This window comes from Rhinoderma darwinii, chromosome 8, assembly GCF_050947455.1.
Source record: "Rhinoderma darwinii isolate aRhiDar2 chromosome 8, aRhiDar2.hap1, whole genome shotgun sequence".
Taxonomy (NCBI): Eukaryota; Metazoa; Chordata; class Amphibia; order Anura; family Rhinodermatidae; genus Rhinoderma; species Rhinoderma darwinii.
The window spans coordinates 68,328,919-68,350,426 of NC_134694.1; the positions used below are offsets into that span (position 1 = coordinate 68,328,919).

At 38.9% G+C, this 21,508-nt stretch overlaps 1 protein-coding gene across 2 annotated transcripts in view; it reads right to left on the bottom strand.

Annotated features, from left to right (window-relative positions):
- Positions 1–400: 400 nt before the first annotated feature.
- FGF16 (fibroblast growth factor 16) overlaps positions 401–21,508 on the bottom strand; it is a 40,229-nt gene continuing 19,121 nt past the window's right edge. For both annotated transcript variants that reach the window (XM_075834317.1, XM_075834316.1), the window contains exons 3-4: positions 8,185–8,288; positions 401–2,076 (exon numbers count right to left, since the gene is read on the bottom strand). In XM_075834317.1, the coding sequence (XP_075690432.1) occupies positions 1,831–2,076; positions 8,185–8,288 (350 nt within the window). In that variant the 3' untranslated portion in view covers positions 401–1,830. The remainder of the gene's footprint in view (positions 2,077–8,184; positions 8,289–21,508) is intronic.

Sequence of the window (21,508 nt, forward strand, 5' to 3'; positions counted from 1 at the left end):
ATAAGATCTATTCTAACACTTTATGGGGAAATGTCCCTGAGGATGCTGCATTTAAACACTATGAAAAACTCATGTTTTCCCTGACTTTTCTTGCTTTTCCTCCTCAGAGAGAGGAGAAGGAGGCAGAAGGAGCAGAGGTGACCAAGAACCAGATCTCATAGCTGCTAAACATGGCTGCCATAAGTTGCTATTTCCTGGTTCCAACTTCATGTGAAAGAAGAGCTCAGGAGCTGAACTGCCAGAGGATGAAAATGCCCAACAAATAGATAGAGATAAAGGTCTAAGCACAGCTTAGTTTTCATTTGTTCTGCTTTAAGTAAAATTCAGGTATAAAATAATTATTCACCATCACAGCCATGAAAAACATACCAGCTTACAATATAAAGACAATTTTATTGCCATTAAGCTCTTAAAGACTCAAAATGATTCTTATTTTTATGCGTCAGTAGGATTTCGTTTTCTCCTTCTGATGAAAAATCTGGTCATAGGCATCTCTCATTAAAAATAAAATTATTTGAAATAAATAAATATATAAAATAAATATCATATACATTTTATAAATAGTTTTCATCCTTATGCACAGTATCTATGCTTGCATCTATATAACGTTCCTTGAAAACAGGAGCACTGTGAGTTCGAGGTGGGGGGGGGGGAATTCCACAGATTTGTATCTTCAGAAGAGCATTGACCAAATGATGTACAGGTCACCATCAGGTACAGATTGGTGGTGAAATCCTTTCTTTTATTATTTTTTCTGATCTTCTGCCATGGGATGGCAATGGCTGTGTTCAATCATCCATCCTTGTTGGTTACAGAAGTTTACATATATATTCAACATTCCAATAAACAACATTTTTAACACTTGAAGAAGTGGCCTTAAGTGCCTATATCACATACAGAAATGTGTGAAAGGTTAGTGGGTCTGTGATTTATGGTTATATAAGACACACAAGCCGGCACAGATGGAGCAGACTCAGGTTGTACATGGGATCAATCATCCTGTTTGCTCCATCTGCAACTATGCTTGTGTTTCAGGGACAATTTTATGAAGCTGAGTTGAGCTGCTCGAGTGGTTAATACCATTTCCTAAACTTTATAGTATTACACACAAGCCTATTGTAGTGTGTGCATGTCATTTGCATCATTCCCTATCAGTTCCCTACAGCTTCTAGTCACGTGCTAACGCTTGTGGAAGATTTCAGTGATAATTCACAGTCGTTCAGAATTTTACATGTGGATTTCTAGCAGGAGTTGATTTTTGGTTACATGATTCATAAAAAGCCACAAGGCAGTTTAATTGTTTGTCGTAAACCCACAGCACCAATATATCTTGTTTCACAGGATTCCAAAAAGAATCCCCTTTTAGAAATTTTTGTCTCATTCAAAAAAGGAACAAATATATGATCCCCTTAGAAAGATAATGCTCTCTTACATTCAAGCACAGTACCATTACTCTCAGTCTAAAGCCTTTAGTATCAAAAAGACCTTCTTTACTAAAGGCTTTAACACAACCAATATCAGGAATGCTTATTAATAATTGGTTCCAGAGACTGGTAACCAGTGGTATACGTTTGTTGGTAGAGAATGGTACAAAGTACCTATTGTCTTATCTATATTTACAAAAAGTAACTATCTCTTTTATATAAAAAGGAAAAGTGGTCTATATTGTAACGGCCATCACCCTTTCTCCTAGACCGCAAACCTTTTAAACAGGTCCTCTCACAACGGTTTAAAAGGATTGTGCCTTCAGGACAAGTAGCATTTTAAACAGCGCTCCAGCCACAGTAAGAGTCCCAGGTATGTACATTGGCATCAGTAGGTAGCTGAACATCACCTATAGTGAAAGAGGTCTCTGTACTTGACTGGTATGTTAGAAGAATCCACAGGCCTTGGGAGGAAATGTGTGAACTTCTGGTGTCGTTTAGTCTTATAGCCATCTCTTGGAGACCCATCTTTATTTAGGGCCACGTAGAACTGTCTCTCCGAGTCTATATGCTTATACAAGGTGGATGCGTAGGTGTTGTACCAATTTTCTTCAAATTGTTCCCGAAAAACACACTCCCTGTTCAGCTTTTTCTGCAAAGAAGGGGGAAAAACTGGTGAGGTTCAACTGAAACACAGTGGTTATAGAAGAAAATAATGCACTTTAAGAAATATAATGTCAGAACCAAAACATGTCAGAACCATATTTTTTATAAGACAATTCAGTGTGATTAAATGTATTGCAGAGGGAACATAAGGATACAATACTTATTAAAGTTTCCAAAAAACAAAGTCCTGCTCCCGTGTGCTGCTGCCAAGAGAGCAGACTATAGACTGTATTTTGTGGCAGCCATGTCAATGGACTTCAGACTACAGGTTGCTGTAAGACAGTCTATGTCTGCTGACAGATTCACCGGGCAATGGTTAATGATTTGATTTATCCCACAGCCATGCACGTATTTTACCAGAATTCTCCCTATATAAAAGAGAGAGATAACAATATATCGTGGAATTCCTAATTGAGCAATTGCAAGGGTCTTCCAACCCATTACGCTTAACCCAATTTTTTAAATTAAACCTTTGCGTCTCGTCTTATTCAAACATCTTAGGTCATTCCAAATGTTTGCTATGTTGCCCCTAGGCTGAGGTTACACAGACCCTTGTCGTTCCAATTTCAGTTATCGTACAACAAATGGAATAGCAATTGTCCCATTACTTGCATGCAACTTTTGCCAACCCATGCGTTTCCCACAAGCAAGTTGCATACAAATAAATTATGCACAAATCGTACAACAAATGCTATTGAATCTGTAGTACATATCGCCACAGCTGAAATTGGAGCTTTTTCTCTACAAAAACCCTGTGTGTGTGAACCCAGAATAGACATTTACAACTGTCGTGCAACAAACTCATTAATAGGAAGGTCATATGAAATTTACTATTGAATCTGTCTCGTGACCAGAGTCTTTGTATAGCCACAGCTCTGCTCCCACTTTTACTAGAAGCCTTTGTTGCTACCAATATAAAATAACACATATAATTAGCACAGTCATTTTGTATTTTAAATACATCTTAATCTATGGGAAAGACGTGTGATTAATGGTTAAGCGTGACTTCAGATGGAGGAAATGCTACTTTCCGTATGTTTCTTTTTACAAGCTATTTAGGGCCACATAGCCTTAGGGACCCGTGATGGATTTCCAGCAGCTTTAACAGCCAGACTGATCCTACTACTCGTCTAAGACTGAAGACACAGAAACAAAGTCGTTTATGAAAAGAACATTCAGAAGTCTTTGCATTTTGTCCTTGCTACCTTCCCTATAGCGGTGAGTGTACCTTTCCTGTACAAGTTACTGGCATAGAAAGGGTTAATTAACTATGATTTTTTTTTTTGCTTGCGTTCCCACAGCTGGGTTTCTGGGAAGAAAAAAAAAAAATTTCCTCGACTTTTTCCTTTGGACCAAGAATGTTTTTCTTTTAGCGTTGCTAATTGTGTCTTTGATCATTTTAATAGGAAAATCTCCACCTGTACATAGATTTTTTTGAAGATTGTTCCCTTATGCCTTGGCACAGACAATATATGTTTTCAGCATGAATTTTACAGCTTTGACATAAAAGAAGCTGGCTTGCAAGTGACACATCGCAGGGCCAGCTCAAATCCGCAGAGGGAAGAGAGCATGCTATTGTAGAAACACATTTTTAATCATGAAATGACTACCATATGTATATACGTTTCTGAAAAGCGAGAGTTTGCAGCACAAAAATCTGCCTTTTCCTACAGAAGAAAACCCCATGCAATGTAGAATACAGACTGATATCTACAAGCAGTCAAATACCCAGCTAGATTATTTTTTTTGCCTTCATTTCGGGTTTTTTATATTTATTTGTCAAAAAAAAAACAAAAAAAAAAACAGAAGGTGAAATATAATGATTTATTTGGCAGGAGGTGCTGAAAAAGGTACAGCCCATTGGAAAGAGAAATCCTGGTTTCCCGTAGCACCTTCATCTGCTCAGGTTGTGAACTTGTACAGGCCCCATTAAATAACCCTTTTTGTGCCAAAAATAATCCTCTCTGCACAGTAGTTTAGCAAAACACTGGGTTCAATGAAGGTAAAAAATACAATCTAAAGGCAGAGAAATAAGACAAATTCTATTTTGGCTGTACTATAAAATGACGGAACATGAGTTCATGATTGTGAGGCAGAAGCTCCAAGTCCAGCTGACGGACGGGAGGGTTTATTTCATTTATTTGCTGTTTCTAGCAATTAGGTGATTGCTAATGTGTAAGGTCACATTACCATAAGGCTGGATTTACAGGAGCGTGTGCGTTTTGCAAAGGCGCAAAAAACGCGGCGTTTTGCGCACCCAAAAGGAACTTAACAGCTCCGTGTGTCATCACCATATGATGCGCGGCTGCGTGATTTTGGCTCAGCCGCCATCATTATGACACTCTGTTTGTATGTTTGTAAACAGAAAAGCACGTGGTGCTTTTCTGTTTTCAATCATACTTCTTACTGCTGTTGTGCGAATCACGCGCGTCCCACAGAAGTGCTTCCATGTGGTGCGCGTGATTTTCACACACCCATTGACTTCAAAGGGTGCGTGATGCGCGAACAGCGCACAAATATAGGACATGTCGTGCGTTTCACGCAGCGGACACACGCTGCGTGAAAATCACGGACTGTCTGCACGGCCCCATAGACTAATATAGGTCCGTGCGAGGTGCGTGAAAATCACGTTCGTGTAAATCTGCCCTAATGAAGTTTGTCCACATGGGACACACCGGCAGGGTACATTGCGGTATACCTATCCTGGGCATTACCTAAGTTATTTTAGTTATATTTGTCAGAATGTAGAAGCGATGATTCCATTTAAAATTATATATACACTGACAGCAAGAATGTTATACAAAGTCTGTTACATTCCCTGGTTTGCTGGTAAAATGATGGTTAGGGCTAAGTTCACACTTGCATTGTATATTTATATAATCAATGGGATTTTTAATTGTATTCGTTAGCGTCCGTTATGTTAGTCATCCGTTTTTTTGACAGAGATAAAAGTGCAGAGTACAGGACTTTTTTCACTGTTCAAAAAAAATGGATGTCTAACGGACGAATTTGCATCCGTTATTTTGATACCACCTGCTGATCTAAAAACGGATCAGATTAACTGATTATATAACGCAAGTGTGAATTTAGCCTCACCTTAAAGTCTTGTGTGGGATTTGCAGTGTTTGTGTTGCAAAGTCAGTTCAAACTGCGTAAAGGACACATAGAGGTATATATATGGACTGAAATGAAAATTATACACCGTTGAAATTGTTATTATACATTCTTTTGCCTCAGCATAAAAATACAAAATAAATTTGTACATACACATTGTTGATTACTGACATACAGTAATATTATATTATTATTATTATTATTATTATTGCCAGTTAATCATAACAGTAGGGTTAAATATTTGGATTCTGAAAATTTTAGACTTATGTTTCTAGCCACTAGGGGCACTGTTTCAATTGGCTCTGCAGATGTTACATAATCCAGAAAGCGTGCAGGCAGAATGGCCTATTAATTCCTAATAATTAATTCTAATATGAAAAAAACATGTCATTTCTGTTTGAAACAACTTATGCAACATGTTTGCTGAATATTTATAGATTTTTTTTAAATAAAACGCTGCATAGAAAATATATACTACTTCTCTATTAAAGGGGTTGTGTCACAAAACACATGTATGTATCCCCTATCCACAGGATAGGGGATACTTGTGTGATAGCTGTGGGTCCGACCGCTGGGACCCCCAGCTATAAGGAGAACGGGGGACTCAAAGTCCCCCATGAGAAGCATGGGACTTCCGGGGTTCTGTGTCCGGCTTGTGTGTCCGGAAGCTCCACAGAAATTTCTATGGAGCTTCCGGACACACAAGCCGGGCACAGACCCTGGAAGTTCCATGCTTCTCATTAAGGACTTCGGGGGACTTTCGGTCCTCCATGCTCCTTATCGCTGGGGGCCCTAGCGGTCAGCTATCACACATGTATCCCCTATCCTGTGGATAGGGGATACATGTGTTTTGTGACACAACCCCTTTAAATCCTAGGAATGTTTCATTATAGGGTTACTTGTTCTGAATAGTTCTACGTGGGTTAAATGTGAGGGTTTATATTTAACCAGCTGCACAGCAATCCAATTTCCAAATGCCTACAAATGCGCATTCACAGGCCCTTGGGCACACAAGAGGTGGGGCTTCACTTCGTAACCTAATTACTGATGTTTTATCAGCTTAAGTGATCAAGATTTCTTCTAATGAAATAATGTGATTATCACAAGTCAACACAGCTTGATGAAGTGAAAACTGGGCGAGGCTGTACTAAATTCTCGCACAAAGGACACAGTGTTTTTATTTTGCCTGGTCTCTGAAGTTCCTATCTTCCTCACATTTCAATACTTATGATGGTGCCTGGGAATATTACATGACTGTCACAGTTTATCAACAACATAAATTGGGTCTCTCTGACTTATTATGGGTAACATGTTAGCAACATCTTTATATAATACCTGCTGCCTATGAGTTTACGATGGTATCCAGGATGTCATAAAAAAAAAAATGCTTGATCCGTTCCTGTCTAGTTTTAGTATCCCAATAAGCAAATTACACACATATCCATGCAGATCATCTAAAAAAAGATCTACAGTGCTAAATATAATTATGCGCCCTGACATGCTAAATAGCTGCTAAATGGGCCATACAACATATATGATGTGGTCACACAGAATGTCTAGGGTCTACAAGATTTCCTATTTTAATGTATATCATCTGATTCTGATGGTCATATGATTGGCATTGTAAACTTTTGACCATACACATTAGACTAGAGACCATGCCAGCAGGAGATTTGGTTCCTATATTGTCAAAGATGTATAATATGGCATTGTGTCTACCAAGAACAAAAAAGTCTTCCTACATTCTGAGCAAGGGACGTCATTTACAAATTCTAAAACTACACTAATGTTTAGAAGTCATGTCTGAATGTTGATCCAGTCTGATCGTCACTTGGGATCTGGAGGGAATATTTTCCTTTTTAGGGTCGATTGTTCATGCCTGATGTTTTTCTTTTTTTCACCTTCCTCTGGAACAAAAGGGGTAAAACAGAGTTCTATAGTTTACATATATCTCTTCCCTTTCTCCCATTCCTTTGGTTAAACTTGATAGACATACTGTGTGGGTTTTTCAACCATACTATGTAATTGACTTGGTGGAACTGCTTCTATATGTCTGTACCCATCATTACCCACTTTATAATAATACACAAATCCTACGATTGCAAGAACTTTGTCTTGGAAACTGAACAAAGATCAACCTTTCCATTGGTTGCTTTCAGTGGATGAGTTCTCAATGTTGCTGAATTGCCAATCTGACCTCCCTCTCTCGAGTAACATCTGGGACATTGGCGGATATCCTGCCACCAATATTTGATACAGGTGAAAATGCAAGTGACCCATGACTTTCCCTGTAGACACAGGCGCGTTTTGGTGATTCCACCCCTAAGAGCTGTGTGTTTATTTTTATTCTCATTGCTTTATATCCTCTTTCTTACAGATTTGAGGTAAATTCTGCAAAAGTTCATGCTAAACATATGTTATTTGGGAGGGATTACATTTTGGGCACCTGTCATACTAAGAGGAGTTTATATTCCTCCTGATGCAAAGTGCCCCCCATTAGTACTCCATGAAGAAGTTGGTGGCCCATTCATCCCTAATGTCTTTATTCTCCCTCTCTTTCCTAACTGATCGTAGCTTCCCATACTTAGCTCTTTTCCTTTAATTTTCTCTTCCCTTTTTTCCTCTTTTTTGAGTTTTAGATCATTAAGTCATCACTACATATTAGACAATGTTGTCATACTTTGTTTTCATTATGTCTTACCTGTATAAAGATTTGGAATATATTCACCATGCATATACTTCCAGTAAACCCTGTTTGATATTCTTATACATCTTATAATTTCTTAATAAAAATAGAATAAACAAAACTGAGCAAAAAAAGATGCCTTAATCTGGTCAAAATATGGATCTCTAATAGTGGCTCAGTATAAAATTTCAGATAGATCTTATTGACAGCTGCAGTGATTTACTGTTATTTGTACAGGTAGAAGCGTAATGTTATTTATTGCAGGATTTATAAAGATAAAGTCTTCAAACTTACCGACCCATACAGTTCTCCTCTCTCATTCATGCCCAAGTACAGTCCAGAGTCCACACCACGGATACTGACCAGACCAACAGCCAAGCTAATGAACTCCAAAATTCCTGTGGTGAAAACAAGTTTGAGCCAGATCAGAATGCTGCAATCCTTGAAGTAAACTTATCATCATTAAGAATTATGAAGTCTCTCTACTTATATTTTATTATATATTTATTTGCTTTATTATTAGTATTTAATAAAAATACTCTTCTTAGCAGTAGGTTCCTACACTACATTTCATTTGGTCAGTATACAGGACATTATCTTCTCTTGGAGGGAGAGCAATATGGCTTGAATATGTGGCCTACTGGCATTGAGAGTGTAATCCTTGACTTCCACCTGAAGACCACACGTCCTGTCTGGTGGTTGAGATTTTATTAGTTTGCTTTTTCCCAGGAAACACCCACCATACACTGCTCTCTCCCAGGAGAATAAGGATCCGTCAGGACCGAGCTTATTGCCCTGTATCAAACCACTTTAAATATAGTCACTTTCTTCTATGTAATTTGCCCGTTATTATAAAGCTGCCCAAACATAGCAAACATTCATTACAGTTATACAATAAGCCAATTAGTTATTAAGATATTCAAACTATTCATGTCCTAAATGTGTCTTTATAGTCATGGGGTAGTAGAACTACCGGTAAGTTTTTACTCATAGTTATGTGGCGGGAAAGTAGTAAGAAATGGCATATTGGCCAGTGACCTTGCTTGGCATTTACAGTGGAAAAGGCTTGAGCCACCTCATGGTTTACATTATGCAATATGAAGTGGAATTGCTCTTTTATTATATTCTAAAAACACACATTGAAGAAAACGGGTTATGATCACAGCAAAATATTCTGTAAGCTATTTTCCAGCTTTCCATGCGATCATGCCCATAAAAAAAGAATTCTGTTCAGTGACTAGTCTGTCCAGGACGTGATTTTAGCTTTTCGTGGCCTTTCACCTCAGAGACAAATGCTAGAAACATTTTGATTTGTTGAGGGTAGTGTTCTCCACTACTTTACCTTTAACAATCATAAAATCTCTGCTTATACACAAAGGTTTCTTACTATTTACTGCTATCCTGTTTTTGGTGGGGGAAAAAAATCAGCAAACTTTTTCCAATGCATAGCACACATTGACAATAGTTGGAAGACTAATTATTATGTACAAAAAAAATATATAAGTAACTATTTATTTTGTGGTTTATTTATTTAATTTGCAGTCCCTACTAAAAATGTTCACTTCCCGAATAAGCCCATTAAATAAGCCAAGGAATAGCTACAGAGGTAAAAAGATTATGTAATGGGGTTTGCCCATACAAGTGATCTGCTTACCCAACTGTGTTTTCACTTTTGGAATTTTTTAAGGTTGGTAACAAGTACCGATATACACCTAATTGTATACACTATACAAGTGCATTGAATAATGTGCAGATATATACGTTAGTATGATTTAGATTACACCTATGTAAACTACTTATATACAGTGCAGGAAATACAATGAGCAGATTGAGGAGGACCCCTCTTTTCTAGTGGCTAATATTTGTTTTTCTTCCCTTTTACGTTTGGAACATGCTAGCTATGGTGGATAGCAAATGTAAACCTTTAAAGAAGATATAAAGTAATCTGGGTAAGGAGCACATGACGATCGTATTTTTAGTAGGGTACATCTAAAGCCCACCTGCAGGAAGTCCTGCTTGCCCTCAGATGGTGATCTGTGCTGTACGGTGGGTACAGATCCATCATTAATGGTATTACTCAATGATGCGGAAGGGAGTTCACATTCATCCCCCAACAGATGAAGAACAATTCGTGCTGGGATGATGCTGTTCACGAAAATAGTAGCTGGCATTGTATCTTACAGACTTCTTTAACTGTTCACCTTAAACATTAAAGACCTTTTAATGAGTATTCTGTACTTTGGCAGGGAACTTAATGTCTGAGGGCCAGGGGTGGAGACTAATTTGATCCGGTCTAAGATTCCTTTGGTTTTCCAAGTGTACCTGCTGCCATACATTCATTGAAGTGGGACACATCTGCTCTTTATTTCCGACTCTATCATCTCATCTCCAAGGTCAAGAAAACATGATAGCCATCAAAATTCATCAAACACTCTGTCTTCAGAACACATCTTTTACACTATTTGTTTTGTAAAAATGGAAAGCAATAGAAGGTCTTCTTTCAAACAGCTTGTTAAAAAAGCCGTTTGAACAATCTAACCGCGTCTTACTTCAAACATTACTGTAAAATCTTTTTGATGTGGATCAATTTTCATCTACTTAATCATAATGAAGACATATTACGTGTCACAGTGATATTTGTAACCCTAAGACCTTCTGATAATAAATACATGAATCTTTCAGACAGACTGCATTGGATGCTCAATGCAGCACTGTGCCAATAACTGTACAGAAAAGCACAGGGAATCACTGGCTCCATATGGAAGCCGTTTATTGGTAGCAATTTCAGTCAAAACACAGTACGTGAAGTCCTGGTCATGCCCCTTTGTACTCATATTCACCAGATGGAGTAATTAGGCAGCGGTTTGGATGCAAATGTGTTTCCAGCCCTTACTCAAACACAAGTGCCGGGGCTGGACAGATCCCAGCTGTCTAATACTGACCTTGCAGAGTCTCCCCATTCAAAGGGAACTCCAGGATTTACTACTGACAGGTGGAAATTAGGAATACAAGTACATTTATAATGAAATGCTTCAAACTTTTCTCTGGTCTAAGGATTTCCCTAATCCATTCTTATGTATCAGGACATCAACATAATGTGCAACCTCTGCACCCCCTATAGTTACGCCGCTCACTTGATATATGACACCAGAGATGTTTATCAATGTGCCCAAAAAATGTGCCAACTGACTGGGAGTATCCAGAACATCGCAATTCAAATTCAGTTATTATATAAGAAGCCAGATACAAACTGTAGTCTTTTATATATTATATTGAACCTAAATATCATTTTACAAAGAAATAGTATGAGCTGGATATGCATTTTATGCAGTGCAACAACCAACTATATATATATATATATATATATATATATATATTTTTTTTTTTATTTATTTATTTATTTTTTATTATTTTTTTTTATATTTTTTATTTTATTTACACTGACAAAGCAATGGGTGGGCCATTTGTCTGAATTATATTCTTATATATTTCACGTGCTTTGAGACTATATTTAAGCTGATTCAGGGCCAATCACACAGTTGGTGATGGTCAATGCATCTATCTATCTACGATATTTTCTTACATTATTCAATACGGCAACTTCCAATCATGTTCCAAATAAACAATGGAATGATTTCCATGCTTAGAATAATTTAGTCACATATGTTTTAGTACTCCTCTGTGGAATGATATGGAGAAATATACTCTGTTTAATTCAGTCTATTAAATCATGGAAACTCTGACAACTATGCTCATGAATGTGATGAAACCCAAGATTTCACAAGAATGAAAATGTACAACTTACATTTTCGGCGTGTATTTAATGGCAGATTGTTGACACAGTAGTAGATTATTTTCAGATATTATTGTATTTTATCTACAAGACCTTATTGCTCAAGGATCTATCGTCTATTTCCTCTAAGCAGCACAAAGTAATATACAGCAGAAGATGTCTTATATGATATTAATCATCTCAAACATCAATCCAGTGACTCATCCTCTCTCTTTAAAGGGGTTGTCCGCATATCAGCAAATTGAAGGGGTTGCCCGGGTATTTTAAATTGATGGCCTATCCTTAGGATAGGTCTTCAATATCAGATTGGTGGGGTCCGACCCCTAGCAACCCAGCCAATCAGCTGACTGAAGGGGCCACAGTGATCGTTGCCGTGGCCCCTACAGGCTGTGCCTGGATTTGCAGCTCAGTCCCACTTGAATGGGATCGGAACTGCAATCCCAGGCACAGCCGCTACAGATATGTAGGGCGATGTGCCTGTAAACTGGGAAAAGGCTGCGGCAATGAATGCCGTGACCCCATCAATAAGATGATCGTGAGGGTGCTGGGAGTTGGACCCCCGCCGATCTGATATTGATGACCTATCCTAACGATAGGCCATCAATATAAAATGCCCGGAGAACTGCTTTAATGTTATTTTTTTGTGCAACTAAAAGTTTTACAATATTCCAATATGCTTTCTGCATCAATACCTCATGGTTTTTAACCCCTTAAGGACACGGCCAATTTTAGCCTTGAGGACAGAGCAATTTTTTTTACATTTCCCTCTTTGCATCCCGACGCTCATAACGCTTTTATTTTTTGTACGACATAGTTGTATGAGACATTGTTTTTTGCGGCACGAGTTGTACTTTATGTACGTACCATTTTTTGGTACAAATACATTATCGTTTAATTTCTATAAATTTTTAATTAGATTAAAATGAAGAAAAAAAGCAGTTGCGCAGCAGTTTTAATATTTTTTTTTTTACACCATACACCGATCATCATAAATAATGGTATACATTTGTTGTACACGTTGTTACGGTCGTGGCGATACCAAATATGTCTATATTATTTCATGTTTTGGGACTTATATTTTAAAAAGTTTATTTATTATAAAAAATGTGTGTTTCTCTGTATTTTTTTGACTTTTTATTTATTTATTTACCATTATTTTTTTTTTACATTCATTTAACTTTTTTTGTTAATCCCATAAAGGGATTTATCATTTTGATTTTTATTTTGTAACTGTAATGTACTGGCATAGATCTATATGCCAGTACATTAGCCTGTTACTGATCGTACACAGGCAGTTGTTAGGACATACCTCAGTATGCCCTAACAACAGGAAATATGTTCAGACAGCCCTGGGGTCCTTCACTGGACCCTGGGCTGTCTGGCCATACGAGTTGTGGGCTTTGATCGCGTCACAGTTATATTCTGTGACGCGATCAATGTGCAGTCCCCTCTCTTTGAACGCCGCGATCAGCTGTCATCGCGGCGTTCAAAGGGTTAACAGCGGAGAGAAGATGTTTCTCTCCTCTCCGCTGTCAGAGCGGGGCCGTGGCTGTGTATTACAGCCGTTGCCCCGCTCTCGATCGCACACACAGAGACGGCAGGGACGGCTGTCACACAGGACGAGTATGCTCGTCCTAATGCGCGAAGTGCTCGCCGCTCAGGACGAGCATACTCGTCCTGTGTCGGCAACCAGTTAAGATCTTTGCTTGTTGTTATTTAGTAGCAACATTCATTGTTTGCTTCCAGTGGATAAAATACTGTCCATGGTCATGTGATGGACACACAGGTGCATGGCTCGTTACACTTACAGCATGTCTACCAGAGCTGTGTCTTCTAATAATCCCAGCACCTGTGTGTCCATCACATGACCATTGAAAGCTGTGAGGAATCAATACAGATAGTACGGTATATTGGAAAATGTAATAACTTTTAATTATATTTTAAAAAAATGACATTAATTTGCTGAAAGTGTAAAGCCATTTAAAGAGGCTCTGTCACCAGATTTTGCAGCCCCTATCTGCTATTGCAGCATATCGGCGCTGCAATGTAGATTACAGTAACGTTTTTATTTTTAAAAAACGAGCATTTTTGGCCAAGTTATGACCATTTTCGTATTTATGCAAATGAGGCTTGCAAAAGTACAACTGGGCGTGTTGAAAAGTAAAAGTACAACTGGGCGTGTATTATGTGCGTACATCGGGGCGTGTTTACTACTTTTACTAGCTGGGCGTTGTGTATAGAAGTATCATCCACTTCTCTTCACAACGCCCAGCTTCTGGCAGTGCAGATCTGTGACGTCACTCACAGGTCCTGCATCGTGTCGGACACATCGACACCAGAGGCTACAGATGATTCTGCAGCAGCATCGGCGTTTGCAGGTAAGTCGATGTAGGTACTTACCTGCAAATGCTGATGCTGCTGCAGAATCAACTGTAGCCTCTGGTGCCGACACGATGCAGGACCTGTGAGTGACGTCACAGATCTGCACTGCCAGAAGCTGGGCGTTGTGAAGAGAAGTGGATGATACTTCTCATCAGAAAGCCCAGCTAGTAAAAGTAGTAAACACGCCCCGATGTACGCACATAATACACGCCCAGTTGTACTTTTACTTTTCAACACGCCCAGTTGTACTTTTGCAAGCCTCATTTGCATAAATACGAAAATGGTCATAACTTGGCCAAAAATGCTCGTTTTTTAAAAATAAAAACGTTACTGTAATCTACATTGCAGCGCCTATCTGCTGCAATAGCAGATAGGGGTTGCAAAATCTGGTGACAGAGCCTCTTTAAGTTCTGTTTACAGCTTGACATTTGGCCTACCCCAGAGTAAAATGTGCCTGCAGGGGCATGTCTAGGAGGCAGTCATATTACCCCAGGCAATTCTCAGTTCTGCTTGCAAAACAGAATATATTTCTTTAAAATGTATATATTACCTATGTCGCTACTGTTACCATGCGGGTAAAAGATCACTGCAGGTGCCATCCGCAGAATTTATCACTCATTTATATTAGAGCAGATGGAACTTGTATTCTGCTGATGGTTCCTGCAGAGCAGGGCTGGGTTAAAGCTGTACAAAGCTCCTGTGCAAAAAAATTGGTGGGAGTCACCATCCCACCTCAGAGACTTGGACGTCATTTTACCCCTATCACAGCCACATGTAATGTGTAATGGTAACCTCTCCACCACTTCTCAGCTGGATAAAAACACCAAATTGCCTTCATGGGTGGTGGAGGTTTCTTGGTACCCAAGGTAATTGAGGCCTTAGGGCATGTGCGCCATCTCCTCTCCTTGTTAGCCAACCCTTCTGCAGAGAAAGACACTTTCTCTTACATATAAAGAGCATGTGATCAATATATATGTTAAGAAATAGTTGATACCACAAATTCTTAGTATTTAAAATGTAAACTTTCAATTTACACTGGAAAGTTTTTGAAAGTTACTGAGTAAATAAATCTAGAAAAAAGAAAAAAAAAAATGTCAAAAAAAGTAAATTCCGGTTGCCGATACCTGTAAATATGTGTTAATGGAAATAAAAAGAATCCAACAAGAGTTTGAAAAGGGATTCTAAAGTGAAGAAATTATAGAATTAAAAGCACCGATCAATCTACAGATTAAACTATTTAAAGATTTGAGCCCATAAATCAAAGGATTCGTGCTGGCAGCTTTGAGTTTTTCAGATTATATTTTTGTAAACTTTGAGGTACGTATGATGGGAATTAGTGACAAGTCTAGACAGGTTTAGTGATCTTATAGACATTGTAATGTTTGTGAAATGTTCTCAAAACTGCTCCTTGAAATGTCTATTCAGTGATTATATGTGATCACATTCTAATATATATATATATATATATATATATATATATATATATATATTAGACAAGGCTTGCCAAGAATTTTATCCTTCCAAAATAAGAGAGATCTGCAGTACCACTTACAACCACTAGATGGTAATGCAGATATAGAAACTCCTTTTTCCAACTATATCTTACTGTAAATGTAATTTGTAGATTATCATAGGCAGGAACCTTATATACACAATATGTTTTCCTTTATAATATTATGTAGCATTTGATGGTATATACACAGTTTATTTACATTATTATGACCACCAGCTAATATCCAGAGTAACCGCCGTGTGCAGCACGGACAGCAGCTAGACGGGCTGGGAGTGACTCAATAAGCTGCTGCGTACTAGGGAAGACAAACAGCATGTATGGGTGGACGTGATCTGCAACGATGGATTCATACCCTAATCGGTTCAGATTGCCTTCCAGAGAATGCCATGAAAAAATTCCCCAGACCATAACGCTATTGCTACCAGCTTGTATTCTTCCAGCAATGGTTGCGGGGTATTTGTTCTCTGATGTTTCTCACCTGACACACCAACGTCCATCCAGTCGATGAAGCAGAAAACGTGACTCAGAGAAGGCAATCCTTTGCCAATCATCAGTGGTGCAATACCGATACTGCCATGCAAATTAAAGCCTTTTTTTCCGATGCACCTTTGTTAATATAGGAGCAGTGACCATCTGTCTGTAGCCCCATATGTAGTAGGGTTCACTGAACTGTTGTTTTAGACACGTCTGGTAGCAACCTGGTTGATTTTCATGGTGAGCTGCTCCACTGTAGCTTGTTGTTTGGCCCTTGCACACCTTCGTAGCACCTTCGTAGCCTTCGTTCACCACATCAGTAGCACGTGGTGCTCTGCAGTTTCCACGCCGGTTATTCCCATTGGTGCCATTTGTCCACTCACGATATACGTTCACCACAGCAGCACGCAAACATTTCACAAACTGCGCTGTTTGAGAAATACTGCCACCCTTGGCCCGAAAGCCAATAATTATCCCCTTTTGCAACTCTGATAAATTGCCCCTTTTACCCATGGCAACAACGAGTGATATGTGTTCAGACATATTATCACACACCTTATATACCCACCAAGCCAGCCCACGACACATCACTTCCTTCATGGGCTACATGCTGCCAACGTCGAAAATAGGAGGTGGTCATAATAATGACTCGACTGTGTAGAATGGCACATATGAAAATTGTATTTCTTGGTACTCATAACTGCTGCGCTTCAACATAATGGATTGTCTGCAAGGATATAGTGAATAGGAACTAAAATTCCTTTTAACTCTACCAATGGAAAACACAACAAGGCTTTCCAAAAACAGACAGTATTACTATAGCGCGATCCCATAATCATAATATATGAAAATAACAAGGCAGTTAACCCCCAGTTAAGAACAGGAGGGAGTGGGCATGTAAATTGTTCCTTTATGTCCCTATAGCCAACAAAATCCTGATTTATTACCTCACGCAAAACCTGTACAGAGCCATTGAATTCCCTTTGCACACAGCTGTTCCTAACTTTTTAACTCTCATCAGTAAGTATTTATAAGCTTTGTCTGTACTGCATACCAGTGGTTCTCGATGTATGTGAGTATAAAGGAACAGTTTTCATACCTCTACCCACTGTCCTTAAATGAGTTATAACCTCTTTCTTCTTAGGTTGCGTGATAGGATTGAGAAATGCAAATACTTCTTTGTTTTAGGAATGCAAACTCTTAATGGAAAATGCCATCTCCCAGTTGTTGTTATTGTTATTGTGCTTTTCTATATCACATCTGGAGCATTTTGGGAGAAATAAGTCATTTATAAAATTATATAGATAGTAGTTTATGGAATTGAACCCAAAATGACTCACTAGTATAAGGTTTCGCTATCATTGTGTACGCTGCAAATTACTGCTTCACATCACATATGAAGAAAAAAGCCTGAGTACTGAGCAGTGTAATTCTTTATAATGAACAGCTTGTTCTTCAGTCACTTGAAGAGTTAATTGCAAATGATCGTAGCACGTACATAATATTATAGGCTTGTGCTGCATGATTCAGCTCCGTTTTATGTACGGACACAGGTTTCCAATAAATACTATTGGGCTTCCCTTTGAAAGGCAGAACACAAATATTCATTTAACATTGCCTTGGGGATCTCTGTAATGTACAAACCCAGAATGTCTTATATTGGATGTCTAGACACACTCACTCATATGTAAACTGGGAATCGGAGGAGAGGCTGCAAACCGAACAGTGCAGGACAAGGACCATGTGGAACAGATAGTCACAGCTTGGAGGTGAGGAAGGAGTGGTTGCCCTTGCTTGGATCTTTTTTCCCAGATTTTCCTTAACATGTTTTGGGTTGTGCATTTTTTCACAAGATTTAAGTGGTGCAGGTGTCAGGCTATTGTAGGTGGAGATACTGGAGATCATATTAACCCACAATCTTGGGATGTAGAGACCTCAGGATTCTCTTGGCCTGCTTTTCTCTGAAATGAATGTATAGCATACAGAAGCTTTGTAACAAAGGAGCTTCAATATGTATATTTATAATGCCCATTCACAACCCATCATTGCACTACGTGTACCATGTACCTTGGGAATGATCCCGGTGTACCCGCTAAGGCCCTGTTCACACAGATTTTTTTTTACATATTTTTTGACACAGAAACCGCGTTGGAAAATGCGCCGAAAAAAGTTTAAAAATGCCTCCCATTGATTTCAATGGGAGGCGGAGGCATTTTTTCACAGCGAGCGGTAAAAAACGCTTGTGGGAAAAAGAAGCGACATGCCCTATCTTTGGGCGTTTACGCCTCTGACCTCCCATTGACATCAATGGAAGGCAGAGAAGGTGTATTTTGCCGTTTTTGCCCATGGAACTCAATGGGTGCGAGCGGAAAACGCAGCGAAAAACGCGTCAAATGGCTCCGTGTGAACTCTGAACTGTGAAGCCTAAAAGTGTACATAGGGCTCCATTAGCTGATGTGGGCCAAAAAAGTGTCCTTATGGCCTCTGTCAGGCTGGTATATGTTCATATACCTTTTTTTGAGGTATGGAATAGTTTAGTTGACTACACAATTCCATACAATGGAATGGAGTAAAAAAAAAGAAGTTTTTTTAACATGGGAGCCTATGGGTGATGTATGCCACTGTATGGCATTATGTAATAGACATACATTTAACATTAACATCACAGACGTTTCAATAACTTTCCTGATGTATACATTAAACGGATGCCATTAAAGTCTGAGGGTGATGAATCCATAAAGCAAATACCTAACAGTAGCATCCGTCACTATAGACTGTAATGGTATACTTTAACAGATATATCATAAACTACCATGACCCCATTTCATGATGTAACCGTTTAACGGATACTATTTAAGTCTATGTGACAGATGCCACTGTTAGGCAAATGCAAGAGCCTACGTTTAATGTATATGTCGGGTGCTTTTACTGATGATGTGTAGGCCTTATCTGTATTTTTTTCCGATAAAATCTATAGCTCACTGGGGGAGATTTATCAAAATGATTACAAGGGAAAAGTTGAGCAGATGCCAATGGCAACCAATGAGATTTCAGGTCTAATTTTACAGAGGCATTTTGAAAATGAAAGCAGCAGGCTGATTGGCTCCTATGGGAAGCTGCTCCATTTTTCCTTTGTTTTATAAATCTCCACTGATAAACTGATACTCCCAATAGATCGATCACGTGAGCAATGATGCTGTCTGCAGAAGCGATATGCTTGTAAAGGGATCCCAATGTATGAATGTCCCTGTTGTTCACATAAACAGTGTAAGGAGCCTTGACTTCGCACCTAATGTTTATTACCTGCATATGCATAAGATCCTATTGTAACCTCTTTTAGGGTTAATTTACATCAGTAGTCTTTTGTTGTGGTTTTTATTTAGCGATTTTCGTAAAAACGACGCATGTAAATGCACCCTCAGACTTTGAGGTGAATATTTTGGGTAAGAAGAGCACATTATGTTATACTATAAAAGCCAGTAATAGTATCTAGAAATAACTTTGAAGTCATCCCCACAGTAACTAAGCTTTAGTCAATGAAGAAATGTTCCCATTCATTTGATGTACCAGCCATGCTCTCTCATGCATTGTGGTGTAATGTTATAAATGACTTCAGCTGAGGAAGTTTGGGTGACACATTTGTGGAGTTGCTGTGGTGACATCACTTATGTCATAATAAATCAGACCCTGTTTTCAGGCCTGCAAGTGAGTCCAATATTTAACACTGTGAGGAAGAGGTAGGTGGAGCGCCAGCTATTTAACTTGGAGATTCCATGTTAAAAAGAATCTGTGGGAACAATCCTCTTGTAATGACCCGCTGGCTAGTAAAAAGGATTTTTGTGAGTGATAAAATATACTACGAACAGTGGTCACTTTTTTCCTCAGCTTGTCTTGATGGGTCATACAAAGTGCATTATGGAGCAGGCAGAAAAAACGTGAAATCTGTGGACTGCTCAAGACATGAGGCGCGTGGAGCAACAAATCACTTGCTTAGTACATACAATAAAAATCTAAAACCCGGACACTCTCAGAGGCATATGAAATACTGGTGAATGTTTTTAAGAATACCAAGGCCTGTAGACGACATTTGTACCTCAGCCCTGGATGGTAACATGGAGATGGTTCTTGTCACTGCCGGTTGGAAGCCGGTAGCAAAAGGTATCAATGCTGCTGACTGGAAGATTTACTTTAGCATAAAGTAGGCCATAAACATTGAAGTCAGTTCACGGATCAACAATGGTGTAATATGAATAGTAGCAAGGATCAACAGGGGCCTAGTCTATAGGCGGTGCTGAGGTAGCAAACAGACAACAGCATGATAGATGGAACATGGTAGGTGGGTGCCCTGATAGACATTCTGCCCTGGGCGAGGAGCTTCAAGTTACCCTCTGGGGATCCGGTATGTTGGATTTGAACGTATCCTATCTTTTTTTTCCCAGGAGATAAACTGTTACCAGACACCTCTTATTTCCCTCCCTTCATTGAAATCAACAGACACACTCAGCCAAGAGTGTTCATGTTCATGGTGAGTCGGGAAACAGCTATCTAATGTGTATCGCCGGTAAAGGGTTATCTCATTAGGACAATCACTGTCCATGCTCTATTAGGGCATATGGACGTCATAGAGATGTAATACCAGATACCACAGGCGGCCGCTGCAGGAGAAATTTGTGGCCATCTTCTGCCTGATCACTGGTGGGTCCTTCTTTGGGACAATAGAATAACCCATTTACAGTAGCTAAAATAAGTTCAGTACAATGACTTCTTTTATTGATTGATCTGTATTGTCAAAAAACCATGACTGGATGGATTGTTGGGCAGATATGAATGATTCGGATGAGGTTAGTCTCTGTGTATTAATAAAATATCCTCTACAAAAAGCCTAATGTATGAGCGATCTAAAGGTGACCTATATTTTAGACCCTGTTCACACTGAGTTTTTTTGCAGGCAGAAAATTCTGCCTGGAAAAATCAGCTCCGTTTTTTTTAAGTCGTTTTGCACCACACGCGTTTTTTGACGCAATTTTTTGCCTGATTTTTTTACGCATTTTTTTGCCAAGTTTTTTTATAGCTATCTCTTCAACAGAAAGATGGAATAACCACAAGCGTTTTTTGCCGAAAAATCGCGTAAAAAAAACACGTCTCCTTTTGGTTTCAATGGGGTTTTTGAGGCGGAAAACGCCTCAAGATAGGGCATGTCGCTATTTTTTCCCGCAAGCGATTTTTTTGCCCACGGTAAAAAAAAAACAAACGCCTCCACCTCACATTGAAATCAATTTCGGACGCTTTTTTCAGCGGTTATTGCCGCGGTTTCGGCAGCAAAAAACTCTGTGTGAGGCTATGTTCACACAGACTTTTTTGTAGACCGAAAATTCTGCCTCAAAATTCAGTTTGAAATTTTGAGACAGATTTTGATCTGCCTGCACCACGTTTGACGCATTTTTCACTGCGTTTTT